A 14,054-nucleotide genomic window follows, 5' to 3' on the forward strand; every position below is an offset into this window, starting at 1 on the left:
GCGAGTGGGGGAGGCATGACGGCGGTGGCGGCGTCGAAAAAGGTGGAAGGGACAGTGGCGGCCAAGTCGAGGTGCGTAAGACCGGCGGCGGCCGCGAGGTTGGGGGAGTCGACCATGAGGTCTGGTGATGGCTGGTGTGCGGCGGGAGGCGGGAGGGCGGGCATCGGTCAACAAGAAATTTCCGCATGACAGTTGGGGGTTCACGAGGTGCGTGGTTGTTTTACTCAGGCGGTGGCTGGTGATGTATATTTGCATCACTTGGTGATTGTAAAAACCGAGAAAAAAATTGCATCTACATCATCTGCTGTGGGCGTTGTTAGGCCTTGGTGAAGCATATTTCGGTGATTTTTACATGGGTGTTGTAAAAATAAATAATGTCGACAGTAGATTCATCCATGGGCGTCATAAAAATACCAAATCCAAGATCGATCGTACTTTAAAACTTCCGTTAAGGACTGTAGCAGATCGAACTGTGTTATAAGATCCATGCCCGAAATTAGAAAATCCCGCAATTTACCCACAGGAAAAAAATGGGGAAAAAAAGGCGCATCATGGAGGCACAGGCACCGAACCATTTCAGCGTCTCCACGGTCGCATCGCACTCCCACGGCCTCGCTCTCGCAAATCTCTCAGATCTCCTCCTCTCTCCTCCCTCCCCCGCTTCTGTCGTCGCGGCCATGGTTGACGAGCCCCTCGACCCGCCGCCGCCGACGCCGGCGGCGGCGGCGCCCCCCACGCCGCTCCTCCGCCCGCGGCGCGAGGCGTTCGAGCACGGCCTCCTGCCCATCCCCAAGCTCATCTTCCCGGAGGGCACGCTGGCGCAGACCCTCTCCCAGCTTAAGGAGAAGCTCGCGCCCGCGGCCGCCGCCGCGGGAGACGGGCGCGTGGGCGCCGCGGCCCTCGCGGAGGCGCTGCAGATCCCGCCCGACCAGGCGGCGCTCGCGATCGGCATGCTCGCGGCGGTCCTCCCCGCGGAGGACCCCGCGCTAGACGCCGGCGGTGGTGGTGGAGGCGCCGACCTCCGCGACGTTCTGCTCTTCCTCTACATCCAGTCGTACAAGCGCCTCGTGCCGCGCCCGCACAAGGACTCGCCCGCCGTCGCCGACGTCTGGCCATCCACCTCAGCGTTCGACGGCTACCTGTCCGCTCTCTCTCCGATCCAGGTCAGGACGCGGTTCCGTTGGTTCGGATGCTTCCGTTAGAATTTTGCTGCTCGCATAGAAGTATATAGAACAACGTAGATGGGAGCTGAAAGGATTAAACCACTTAACGTTTACCAATTGCCATCCGCTTGGAAACTACATCCTATATTATCAACAATGGAACTGGGACATTGAATCAAGCAACGAAACAATGGTGTGTTGCCTTTTGCCTGGATGGATTATTGATTGCACAGAAGTCGTGCTATTCTGGACAAACATGCATTGCTAAGTCCAATGGTGCATATCGCTGCCATGGGAAACCTAGTATTAAATTTACTTCTAGATGAGCTGCCAAATTGCCTACTATCATCCTGTATTCATATAAAACTAGTGTGACGTGCCAAAGCAGGCCAAATGTTTTCTAGAGGAAACTGGTGACACGTTTCATCAGACATTTCTTTCATCACCTTCAGTTTTCCAGCAATTGTATCCTTGAACTTTCTACTGTGCTAGTTAACTGTCAACATATTAATGGGGACTTGGAACTCATGTCCCAAACATCTCCGCACAGGCTCTGCTTAGAATAAGAGGTATCTTGGCAGTGATATTCATCTAAGCTTGTGTCCATAATCCTATCTTGGAATGCGTTAAGAGCCGCCTGCACTTTTTTTTCCTATATAAATCCATCTGTCATTTGGGGGTTTCTTATCTGTTCCAGTTCCATATTTTGTATTTTTTTAGCAACCTTGGCTTATATCACATGTTTTCTTGTATAATAGACGTTCTTTTTGAGTTAATCGTTATCCTTCGAAAGGGTGCCAATTGCCCTTAGCCCAGATCAGTCGTACCATATCGGCACCCTTGTAATTTCTTTTCTTTTGCAAATACAACTAGTTAGCGTATCTTTTCTTTTGACATCATCCTCACTTAGTGCTTCCTATTTCTATTGTTTGGCAGCTTGTACGCAGTAATAGCCGTCGCTTTATACCTTCTCAAGCAGATGAAGAAATTCACCAGTTATCTTATCTGCAAAAGCATATGGCTAATATTCTCACTCTATTGGCTGATTCTGTTGAGGGGGAGGGGGATGATTCTCTGGTATGTCATCTTCTCTTTAAGTTACTCAAATTGTTACTATTCATTATATATTGATCATTCTTCATTCTCCACCTTATTTTTCTAGGTGAGTGAAACTATATAGGGGATAGTGTGATAGAAATAAAATATTACTTGGCCTCCGTTTGCTATTGGTGAACTGTGCCGTATTGTGTTGATTGTATAATCTGCTATAGAAGATTAAGCCACAAAGCTAGGCAAAATCGGGTAAAACAAACACTAAAATAGGCAAAAGTGGGTTTTGCAAACGTGATTATCATTCGACTGTAGATCCACAATGCCAAATACAGCCTTACAGTTCTTACCTCCAATCCTCCATATAGGTTATGAAGTTCGTTAGGTGTTAACTATAACCAGAGGCTAGAACCATCCATGGATAACATGTCTACAATAAATTGTATCAAGCAATTGAAACAAAAGATCAAGGGTAGAACAACCCACTGACATATACGTCTGCAGACACAAATTGTATAAAACACATAAAGCAAAAGGTCAATGGTAGCACACAGTTGATTCAGTTAAATATATATTACTTAAGTGAGTTCTTGTCTTCATGTGCAACTGAGAATAGATCTATTTTCTTCCTCACATCTGAGGACATATTCTGAAGGTAGTTCTTTGTTGGAACTTGACAAAGGGGCTTAGTTTCGACTACAAATAATCGGCTAGCTAGTGTTATTTTCAATGGAGGAAATATGAAAGACGATCTTGATGTTATGCTGCTAAAATCTGATGATATGATAAACTGTATTATGCCATCTTTTGTGCAGGTACTAACAATGGAGACTTTTGAGCACCTTGGATTTCTAGTGCATTTTTCGGAAGGAACATCCCTAAGCCAGGCAGCCACATTTTTTGCAAATTCTGATCCAGACATGCCGGCTGCTCCAGTATCTGCTGCTCAGGTCCATGATTGGATTTTGCAGAATATTGTTTCTTCGTTGGAGTTTTATACTGAGAAATCTACAGCAAAGGAAGGGAGCCAGCAGATAGCGTCTGATCTTGATGTTACCATGGCAGATGTCAATACAAGTCATCCAAGGAACAGCACACCTACTGTTGCCAATCCCGCATTCCATAGAAATTCTACATTTGTGGAGGGTTTCTCCAAAACTTCTGTTGTCAAGCATGCATCTGATGTCAAAGGAAATTCAGTGAAGGTATAAATCATAGTTATATTAGTATTAGTACCGGAATGCTTTGTTTAATACTCCTTCCGTCCAAAAATAAGTGTCCCAGAGACACTTATTTTGGGATGGAGGGAGTAACAGGTAGCCCACTTGGATGTTGAAAGGAATGAAGAGATTTAACACGTCTAATCCCAACATGTTCACATTGTCCCACCCCATATGCAATGTAGTGTTGATCAAGAAATTTCGTATCTGTGTAGTGTCATAAGTGATTGCATGGTTGAATTTCCTCCTGGTGCCACTGTAAACATAGTCAAGAATCTTTTGATCATTGGATTTGCAGTGAAGCATTGCTTTCTCTTAGAAGGAAAGAAGTACTATGTAGCCAGCTCTGTACTATTAATGGAATAATCATGCAAAGTTGCATTACTTGGGTCAGGATATATATACAAGGTTAAAGCAGACGAGAAATATGCAGGCCGTTGATCTGATCTGGAAAGAACCAATATAAAATCTCCTGTTGTGCTGGACACTTTGGAACACCCTCTATCATCTCTAATTGTCAGTGTTGAAATATGTTTTGTGTTGTTTACCTCTGTGTTCTAATGTTGTGACCTCTTGTAGCTTTGTCTGTTCAATATTGGAACCCCAGCGCTGGAAATTATCAGCATTGTTTAACACGTACTGCAAACTGTATGTGTAGGTTTTGAACTGCCATGATTCCGTTATTTATATATTAGCACCGGTGAAGTATGCTACCGTGTATGGATGTTCTGATACTACCGTTGTTCTTGGTGCTGTCGGCAAGGTATGCATGCATGGCATTTGGTTATTCCTCACCCCCTCTGTTACGTGGATTCAGTTTGCTTCGAGGCAATTTGTGTCTTGGTAGAGCTAAATAGCATAATATCTGCTCCAGTATACACTGTGTTCTGTGCATGCAAATAACCATTAGCCACATGCAACACATATGGATTATGGACTTGAAATACTTGTCTGATCAATCTTAGTTCCTACGTTCTCCCTACTAATCTTGACTCGTTTTGTTCTTGTTTGACATGAACCTCATAGTGGCTCTCCTTCTAACGATAGCATCACACAGGCAGTTGGCATGATGCCAATGATGGTGGTATGGTACTGTTCGTCACATGAAGAGTTCATGTGATTCCACCAACAGTGATGTGATTTGTCCAAAGTAGAGTTGGTGTGCGATGTCAATGCCAAACGTGAACCGACTTGTCAAGATTAGGGGGAGAATGTTGGAACTAGTATTGTCTGTTTAAATATTTTGAGTCCTTGCATGCTACATATGACTAATCGTTAGCTCCATGCATAGAAGCTAGCGTGTGTTGGACTGTGTAATTAGAACTAATTCCACAAATGTTTGTGCTGCATGTGGTCTAGTGTGGATTTATTATCTAGACGTATTTTAGTTCTAGATACATCCATTTTTATCCATTTCTCTGACAAGTATTTCCGGACGGAGGGAGTTTGTATTATATATGATATGTTTGGATGCAACAACGAAACATAACAGCCTACGACCTACATGTTACATGTGTGTATTTTCAGTCACTGGTGGACAGTAGCCACCTGGATTCTGCTTTTGCAGCATTGCAGAAAATTCATTTGTTTGTTTTGGAACTGGGGAACCATTTTTCATTTTGTCTAATGATCGAGTCAACCCTATCACTGAGAGGATAGATGAATATTCATTGTTTTTGGCTTTTCGTCCCCATGGAAAAAAAACTAGTTGGTGAGAATAATGGCAATAGAGGGGTGGTTCATATTGTTGTGGATCATATGATGACTGATAATTTATGCGGTCTGCATTGCTGGAAAATTCTTATGACACGGATAAAAAAATTCAAGAAGTTATTTGAGTTGATATGCTGTATAAGTAGCAAAGAGGAAAAATGGGAAATCTGATCGCAGATGGATAATTGGTGTCTTTTGTTGGTCATTCAATTTTTGCTATTTTTGCCCCAACTCTGCCAATTACATTTCAAGAATATAATGTTTCGTGTTGTCAGGTTATAAAGGTGGAGCATTGTGAAAGAGTGCATATTATTGCAGCTGCAAAACGAATCTGTATTGCCAACTGTCGTGAGTGCATCTTCTACTTGGGAGTAAATCACCAGCCTCTTATTGTGGGGGACAACCATAAATTACATGTGAGGTTCTGCTACTCTTTCTGTTCTAAACTGTTAGTCAGGACTAGCTGCTGCGTAGCAATTAAGTGGCGTATGATGAACAGTTGTAAATTCTTAACAATTCATTGACATGGCTAGTCATCATGTGTAATACACTATGAATGAATCATACATCATTCGTGCGGTACATACTGTGTATGTCACTACACCTAGAACTAAGATCTGTAAACTGTATTTATGAGTGAAAATCTGCTGTTCTGTTACTATTAAGTGAAAAAGGAAGATTAATCGCCAATTGTATACGAGTAACCATTCATGACTGCGGCATACTCTCTGAATACATAGGTTACAGTTGGAAAGGTGTTGACAGTCAATGTTGTGAACTTCTTGACACGATAGTATAGTAACAGTAATGCTTTAATTTTTAAATTTTGACATTGTGAAATTTCTCCATTCATGTATGAACAGATTGCTCCATTTAATACTTACTATCCAAGATTGGGTGAGCATCTGACACAAGTTGGTGTAGACCCCTCTACCAATAAATGGGACCAACCTTTTGTATTGGGAGTCGTTGATCCACATGATTCATTGTCCCATCCTGCTGGGGTTTCTGATGTTCAAGCCGAATCTGCTACTTGTGTAGATCCTGATCTATTCACAAACTTTTTGGTATGTTAAGTACACTGTAAGCTTTTAGCTATAGCATGATAGTATGCTTCTCGGGCCTTGTTTGTCTTTTGACAATGATTTTCTCTTGTATAAAAACAACTAAACATGACTACTTCCGTCTGCAGATTCCTAATTGGTTTGAGGATGAAGTACAAGAGCCTACAAAATGCAATCCATTTCCATTGCCTGAAATTTATCAGGCATCGCAAAGCAAGAAGGTACATTAACTTCGATAAACTTCCCTAGAATGATGTTTCTATTATAATTTACTCAATGCTAAGGCTATCTAGTGTGATTCACACTGCCTCATGGCCATAATGCAAATCAGTATTGATTTGTTAATGTTGTTTGGGTACAGTTTGTTCACTTCTCTATATTTTACTAGCACAATGCCCGTGCGTTGCTACGAACTGCTTAAGAGCATAATTTTGCGTTGGAGTCACATTTTTACAATTTTTATTTGTTCATTCTGCTAGTGTTGGTCTCACATGAAAGTAGTAGTATACTTGTTTATTTGTTTTAGGTCTCACATGTAAGTAAAAGCACATTTGTTTATTCCCACAAGTGGGTAAGGGTGTACCTTTTATTGATGAAGGTTGTTGGTCCCACATATGAACTCACCACCAACTCCAACCTTTATAAGTAGGAAAGATTTACTGTTTAGTATTCCTAAAAGTCACATGTTCCTAAACATGCCATATCATCTTCAGCAAGCTGTTCTGGAAGATACTAAAAAAACTATTCGGGAGCTGCAACTTGACGAAAATAGGAAAAAGGAATTAGCAAGCGCCCTTCACTCGCAGTTCAAAGATTGGCTATATGGTAAATTTTCATCTGTGCATTCAGTTATTTCATAGCATGTACATATCACTTCTGCCTTTTATATATCAGTAGTTACACTTGGTGCTTTATCTCCATGTCTCCATCTGTTTCATTGTTGTGGTGGCGGGGTAAATACCACATAAGATAGGATGCAATGCAACCTTATTTAACTATTTGGAATGCAGTCCAATCTTATTTAACTATTTCGTTAATGCCCTTGGAATGCAACTGGAAGGAAAACAGGACCGGAATGTCATGTCTTCTTGGATTCCTATGAAAATTCTTTAAAGAGGCCTTAAGTTTTTTTTTTGAAACCGAGGCAAAAGATTTGCCTCATCCATTAATTAAGGAGAAGAGAACATAGGTTTGCGAAAAGTTAAAAGAAAATTACACGGGGACTACTTTCCTGGCATAATGCTACTCAGGTGCTTTACGCCAGCAAGTGCCGAAAGCTTTGCCTCTTCTTTGATACTTCCTCCATTACAAAACATAGATGTTTTGAGAATTTTAAGACAGACTAAGGAGGTGGCTGGAATCTCCTTTATATCCTTCGTTTTTCTGCTAGTGACCGAACAGCCAACATTAGAGTGGAGGAGGGGCACGGTAAGAGAACATGTTGGGAAATGTGGACAAGTGACTCAAAACGTCAAGTATTTTGGAAAAATGTTACTCCCGTCCCATAATGTAAGACGTTTTTTGACACTAGCTAGTGTCAAAAAACGTCGTATATTATGGGACGTTGGGAGTAGCTAGCTAGGACGTCACTTAAATTGGAAGAGAGGTAGTATTTACCAAAATGGCGGGTGGTGGCATAGATTTCTCTTGGAAAACCTGAGCATTTCGCTCGTTTCAAATGGACCAATTGGTTAGCATGGCAAGGGAGGTCATTGGCTCGCGGTTGATGATGTTGCTAGACGTCATGTTGATCCCCCAATTCTTGATTGAGTGCTTCGCCGCTCACCGAGCTAAATCAAGCGCTCCAAGGCCCTAGCCATTCCTCGACCATTCTCCAAACATGCTAGTTCTTTTACGCTGGCTGGGAGGATTTCTGCCATTACAATCTCAATACAAGTCAACCAATCAATAGTACTCCTGACAACAACAACAACAACAACAAAGCCTTTAGTCCCGAACAAGTTGGGGTAGGCTAGAGGTGAAACCCATAAGATCTCACGACCAACTCATGGTTCGGATACATGGATAGCAAGCTTCCACGCACCCCTGTCCATAGCTAGTTCTTGGTGATACTCCAATCCTTCAGATCTCTCTTTACGGACTCCGACCTCTCTTGACATTCTCCGCACGCTTTAGCCATCCGCTATGCACTGGAGCTTTTGGAGGCCTGCGCTGAATATACCCAAACCATCTCAGACGATGTTGAACAAGCTTCTCTTCAATTGGTGCTAACCCAGCTCTATCTCGGGGTACTTCCTCCGTTTCTAAATGTAAGCCTTAGAGATTTTTTATTTTTTTGGAAACGGAGGCAGAAGCTTTGCCTCATCCATTAAATAAGAGAGAATAGAGTTTCAATAAGGCTATATACGGATGTATATAGACTTATCTTAGAGTGTAGATTCACTCATTTTGCTACGTATGTAGGTCGTATTGGAATCTGTAAAAAGATTTATATTTAGGAACGGAGGGAGTACAAGTTATGTTGGTATAAATGATACACCGCTGCACTGTACTTTTGTAGTCCACAACATTTACTGTATTTTCCATCAGTGCTCAATGGAGTATTGCTGATTGTGTGCATTGAGTAATGCAAACAATATCGGTTCATGTTTGCAGCTACAGGCAACATCCGCCAGCTCTACTGTCTGCAAGGCGACTAACCATGCAATCAGCTGCTTTCGTCAACAGAGGTGTGCATCCGCAAGACTGTTCTTCATCCTCTTTGCTGGCTAGCTGGTGCGACTCCTGAAACATTCGGCGGCACGTCGTCGAAGCTGACCTTACTCCCAGGAGTGGTTTCCGCCTGCTCTTCAGCCTTGTAGAACCGAAAGAAAACTGTAAAAAGGAACAGGTGTTGTTGCCTCTTCTTTCTTTTCTCTTTTGCAAAGTAGCTTGATATGTTTCCCCCAATATCTTTAGGTCGTTAGGATATTTGGTCTTGGTTTCTCGGTGGTTGCACAGTTTTTTTGGGCTCTCCAGAAGTTCCACGGATACGTAACAGGCATTGTTAACCACTCAACTTTGCAAAAGGAATGAACATTTGAAATCCCATCATTGTATTTCTGATTTCTAATAGTACTCGTACGCCGATAAATAAAATAATTCAACACTAACTTCTAACGGATTGTTGTAGCACACGTGCCATATTTTTTTGAGTAGTCACATTTAAGTACTGCGGTACTGTGAGGGGACGAATGCTTGCTAAGAGCATCTCCGCGCGCGCCCCAACAGGCCTCCCAGGATGAGTTTTTTTGCGCCGGTGTCGAAAAAATCCCTCAATCGTGCCCCCCGGACGATGAAATCTGCCGGCTCGGCCTATTTTTTGGTCCAGCGATCCGAGCGCGCTTGGGTGCTTCGGTGGAAGGAAAACCTGCGCTTGGGCCACCACTATCAGGTGAAAAAGCATCTTGCACTTCTATATTCCTTCCCCCCTCCCCTGCGCATGCCCTCCCGCCGCCATGCCGATCCCGACATTGCATACCCACCCACCATCGCTAGAAAGGACATCCCCCTGTCGGAAAAGGGAAGGTTCGCTGCGGCAGCCTCCACCCTGCTTCTGGGTGAGCTTTCTGGTGCTCCAACCACGCAGGACGGGGATACAGGCGGCTGCGCGCCTACCACGCCCCCAGGTGTTCGACGATTTATCTGCTCGGCGATGGACTCGGACGACGAGGAGGTGTTTGCGGCGCTGCTGTAGGAGGAAATCGATGCCGACGTCCAGGAGGAAGAGCATCTCATGGTCCTCGCCGCACTGGCCGGCCTGTTCGTGAACAATGCAAAGCCGCGGCGAGGTGGCTCGGCGCCGGGCCGGCTGAAGGAAAAATAGAGGCATCGCCTGGAAGGCTATTGCTTGCTCTACTTCGACTACTTCACCGACGCTGCACTGCACGGCGAGAAAGTATTTCGCCACCGTTATTGGATGAGCCGAAAGCTCTTCCTCAGGATTGTGAATTCCATCCGTGAGTGCAACAACTACTTCAAATGCAAGAAGAATTGCACCAGCACACTTGGATTCACATCACTCCAGAAGTGCACGACAGCTATGAGGATGCTTGCATACGGAGCTTCCGGTGATTCACTTGAAGACTATGGACGCATGGTCGAGTCCACGACCATTGAGTATTTGTACAAGTTCTGTAGGGTAGTGGTGGCAGTGTTTGGACCTTAATACTTGCGATCACCCAATGCTAAAGACACTGCTCCGATCCTAGCACAGAATGCAGCAAGAGGATTTCCTGGGATGCTTGGAAGCTCGACTGCATGCATTGAAAATGGAAAAACTATCCATTTGTACAAAGGCGCCAAAGGCAGTTGCAGTGTGGTACTTGAGGCACTGGCCATACACGACCTCTGGATTTGGCACTCCTTTGGTATGCCAGGAACTCACAATGACATTAACGTACTGCAATGCTCGAATGTCTTTGCCAAGCTTGTTGAAGGCCATACTCCTTCGGTGAACTTCGAGGTCAATGGGCGGCACTACAACAAGGGATACTACGTAGCAGATGGCATCTATCCGAGATGGTCACATTTGTGAAGACTATCTCAAACCCTGTGCCAGGAGGCAAGAACTCCTACTTTGCCAAGTGTCAGGAGGCTTTGCAGGAAGGATGTCGAGCGGGCATTTGGCGTGCTTCAATCTCGATTTGCTATTGTCCGGTACCCCACTTAGACATGGTTCGAAAGATTAAATGTGGGAGGTCATGACTTGCTGTGTCATATTGCACAACATGATCATCGAGAGCGAGCAGGAAGAGCCAGTATTTGACACTGAACCATATTACAAGCAGGGTCCTCTTGCCCAATTGATCACCAACTACCGGCAACCTGGTGCCTTCCTCAATATGCGTCAGGAGATCCGAGACCCACAGATGCATCAACAACTGCAGCAAGATCTGGTGGAGCACGTATGGAGGCTAAAAGGCAACGCCTAGCTCGACGTGTGATGAAATATGGGTTTTATTTGTTGAACTATTTGATTTGTATTAATTTGTTGAATTGTTTGATTGGTATTGAATTTCTGTGATGAGTTATGTGATAAAAATATCTTCTGTTGAATTTGTGCCGAATCACGCCGAATATGAGCCGAAATTGCTCCAATTTGCGCCGAAAGTGAATTGAAAGCGGGCCAATTTGCGTTGAAAGTGGGCCGAAATCGACGCCTGGGGGCGACCTTGGGGGGCAGCTGGGAACCCGAGCCCCCCACTTCGATTTTTTCACCGGCGCGCCCACCGGTGGCGCTATTTCAAGCCTTTGGGGGGGCGAACGAGTGGAGATGCTCTAAGCCGGAAAAGAAGCCCATGCCTCGGGCTGGGTCGCAACTTGCCTGCTCCCGTCTCCCGAACCAGCCGTCCTTTCTCTCTGAGATCCTGTGTCTTGCGTACATCTGATGTTCTACATGTGCAGTTTGGTTGCATGGCCTCTTTTAGTACGCAAGACTTTGAAAACATAGAAATAAGGGAAAAACAAGAATATGTATAAATAAACAAAAATGATAAATCTCAAAAGTTTGGGATTTGACCATGGTAGATCGATCGTTTGTTATATGGCAATTTTAGTGACGCGAGGATGATAAATTTAGTTGACTCATAAGGCAGTTTTCTGGCAAAAAAATACATTGAACACAGATTTGCCATGAATATTCGGGCGTTACCGGGGTCCTAAACAAGTGTGTAAAGCAAAGTGTTAAACACACGGGAATTTTGCAACCATGTGTGTTTGGCTCATAGGAATAAGAAGATACACATGAATCATGATAAACACAGTCAAATCACATGAAAATATTATAGTTAGGATGTTGTGTCGTCTAAAGAGAAAAAAGGATGTTGTTGTGTCACTAAAGGTCACATCTCGTATTTTGTGTGTAGGAATTAATGGGCGTTGCTACGCGTCCGCCGGCCGATGATTCCAAAATATCCGCCGCATCAATGGCCATTGGATCCCCACACTGTTAGCCGTCCGATGTACTGCTCGCACCCCGCATTGCCCCCTCATTAATTCCCGCAACAAGCGCACCGTTGAAAAAATAAACAACCTTGCCCCTGGCCCTGACAGAGCTGCGCCCAGTGCGGCGCCGCCTCCAACCCGCCCATGTTCCTGCAACAAGACCCATGTTCCTGCAACAAGACTCATGTTGCAAAACCTGCATTTGAAGATAGCCTTTGTTGCAAGACCATCTCCGACCTCTTCTCTGTATTCCTGCAACAAGACCCTTGTTGAAAAAATATCAACAACATCTCTGGCCTCTTCTCCGTATTCCTGCAACAAGACCTTTGTTGCAAAAAAAAAATTGCAACCAAGGGGATGTTGTGGTAGAAGCTTTGTGTCAGCAGATCGAGCCGAAAAGCTTCAGCACGATTTGGCCTTGGACGAGGAGTCCAGTATGCTCACAAACATCTTGGCGACGACCTCGGTGAGCTCGCCGCCGGCTAGCTGGATCGCCGGAAGCAAGACAACGAGCAGTGCGTCACCAGGGACTGCTCCTTGGCCATCTTCCTCAACGCCGCCGCCAAACAGTCGTCGTCGCAGACAAGCCTGGACGAGTTGTTGCTTTTCTTGATGTGCTCCTCTAGCGGCAAGGGAGACACATGGGTTAGCCGGATGCCGAGGAACGCCGAGCAGTGACAAGGGATGCGACATGCCGGCGAAGCGCGCGTGGGCGAACGGCGCTGGCCAGGCTGTTAACTCACAGTAAGTTTTGGCTACAGGCAAGAAAAGTGTGGACGTGTTTCGCTCGTGATAAGGATATTGGTGGAGTGGGGACCCACGTGATGCGTGTCAATCGTTGAAGGAGGCGGATGCGACGTGGTTATCAGCCGGTTGAAGTTAATCTTTTCCCTTCTAGTAAAGGTCCTAAGTGGATTGTATTTTTTTTCTTCAAAATTGAGACGAGAGGAAATTTTCATCAATTTTTCATTTGTTACACTCTTTTTACTAATCGTATGAACCATGTCATCAAAAGAAAATATTCCATTTCTATGTTTTTCATTCATTGTTCCTATAAACCAAAGAGGCCCTTAACTTTTGCTAGGACAATTACCTTTCCCTGGCTTGATTTTTTACATGAGTGTTTCAGCACATAATGTTTTTTTGGTACAATTTTCTGTAGCATAACATTATACCACAATCGTTGCGGCAATTTGATCATCATATGCACAGAGTGTTCCAGTCACGGGGTAGGGTCATCAGGTACCACAATCGTTGGGATGTGTACGTACGAACGTGGCCCGGTCGCGCGATACACGGGCGCGTCGGAGCACATGCATGCATGCTCCCTCGGGGAGATCGGTTAATAACACCATGTCGCAGCTGAATCGGCCTCGCAGGCTAGATCTACGGGCACGTTGTGGGGGGCGATAGACGACTAGTCCGGAGGGGCTTCGTATCTGCTATCTGCTCGTCGACATGCATCACACTAGAGAACCGCCGAACTTGATAAATCCGGTCCCTCAACAACGCCTGCGGACGTGCCTAGCGGGCGCGGAAACTGACCGAGCACCCCTTAAATTTTCACAGTTGTAGCCGGATATCTTATACTAGATTCTTAAATTCATACAAAGATATGCAAATTAAAATAAATCCATGTACTACATTGATCACCTAGCTACTCGTCGTTGGAGATGTCGACATCTCCATGCCCGGCTCCGGCAGCATGGTCGGCAGCTGCAGCTCCGACTCCTCTGGTGCCTCCGGCTGCTTCGCTCCGGCCTCCCCCGCCTCTATCTTCACGTTGAGTTTAGCGAAGAGCACGTCAGACTCCGCCTGCTTCCGCTGGAGGAACACCCGATTGGCCTCCACATAGGCCTCATCCTAGATGGACTCCAGGATGGCCTGCTGCTCCACTA

At 44.9% G+C, this 14,054-nt stretch overlaps 1 protein-coding gene and 1 pseudogene across 1 annotated transcript; one reads left to right on the plus strand and one right to left on the minus strand.

Moving 5' to 3' along the window:
• LOC119321070 overlaps positions 1–164 on the minus strand; it is a 59,767-nt pseudogene extending 59,603 nt beyond the window's left edge.
• A 376-nt stretch (positions 165–540) lies between these two features.
• On the plus strand, positions 541–9,283 carry LOC119322330 (TBCC domain-containing protein 1-like). The gene is made up of 9 exons (XM_037595829.1): positions 541–1,163; positions 2,100–2,240; positions 3,029–3,418; positions 4,092–4,196; positions 5,422–5,562; positions 6,010–6,213; positions 6,339–6,431; positions 6,924–7,035; positions 8,827–9,283. The coding sequence occupies exons 1-9, from the start codon at positions 552–554 to the stop codon at positions 8,868–8,870; spliced, it is 1,842 nt and encodes a 613-aa protein (XP_037451726.1). The 5' UTR covers positions 541–551; the 3' UTR covers positions 8,871–9,283.
• The last annotated feature ends 4,771 nt before the right edge of the window (positions 9,284–14,054 follow it).

Source organism: Triticum dicoccoides, chromosome 6B (assembly GCF_002162155.2).
Source record: "Triticum dicoccoides isolate Atlit2015 ecotype Zavitan chromosome 6B, WEW_v2.0, whole genome shotgun sequence".
In the NCBI taxonomy this organism is placed as follows: Eukaryota; Viridiplantae; Streptophyta; class Magnoliopsida; order Poales; family Poaceae; genus Triticum; species Triticum dicoccoides.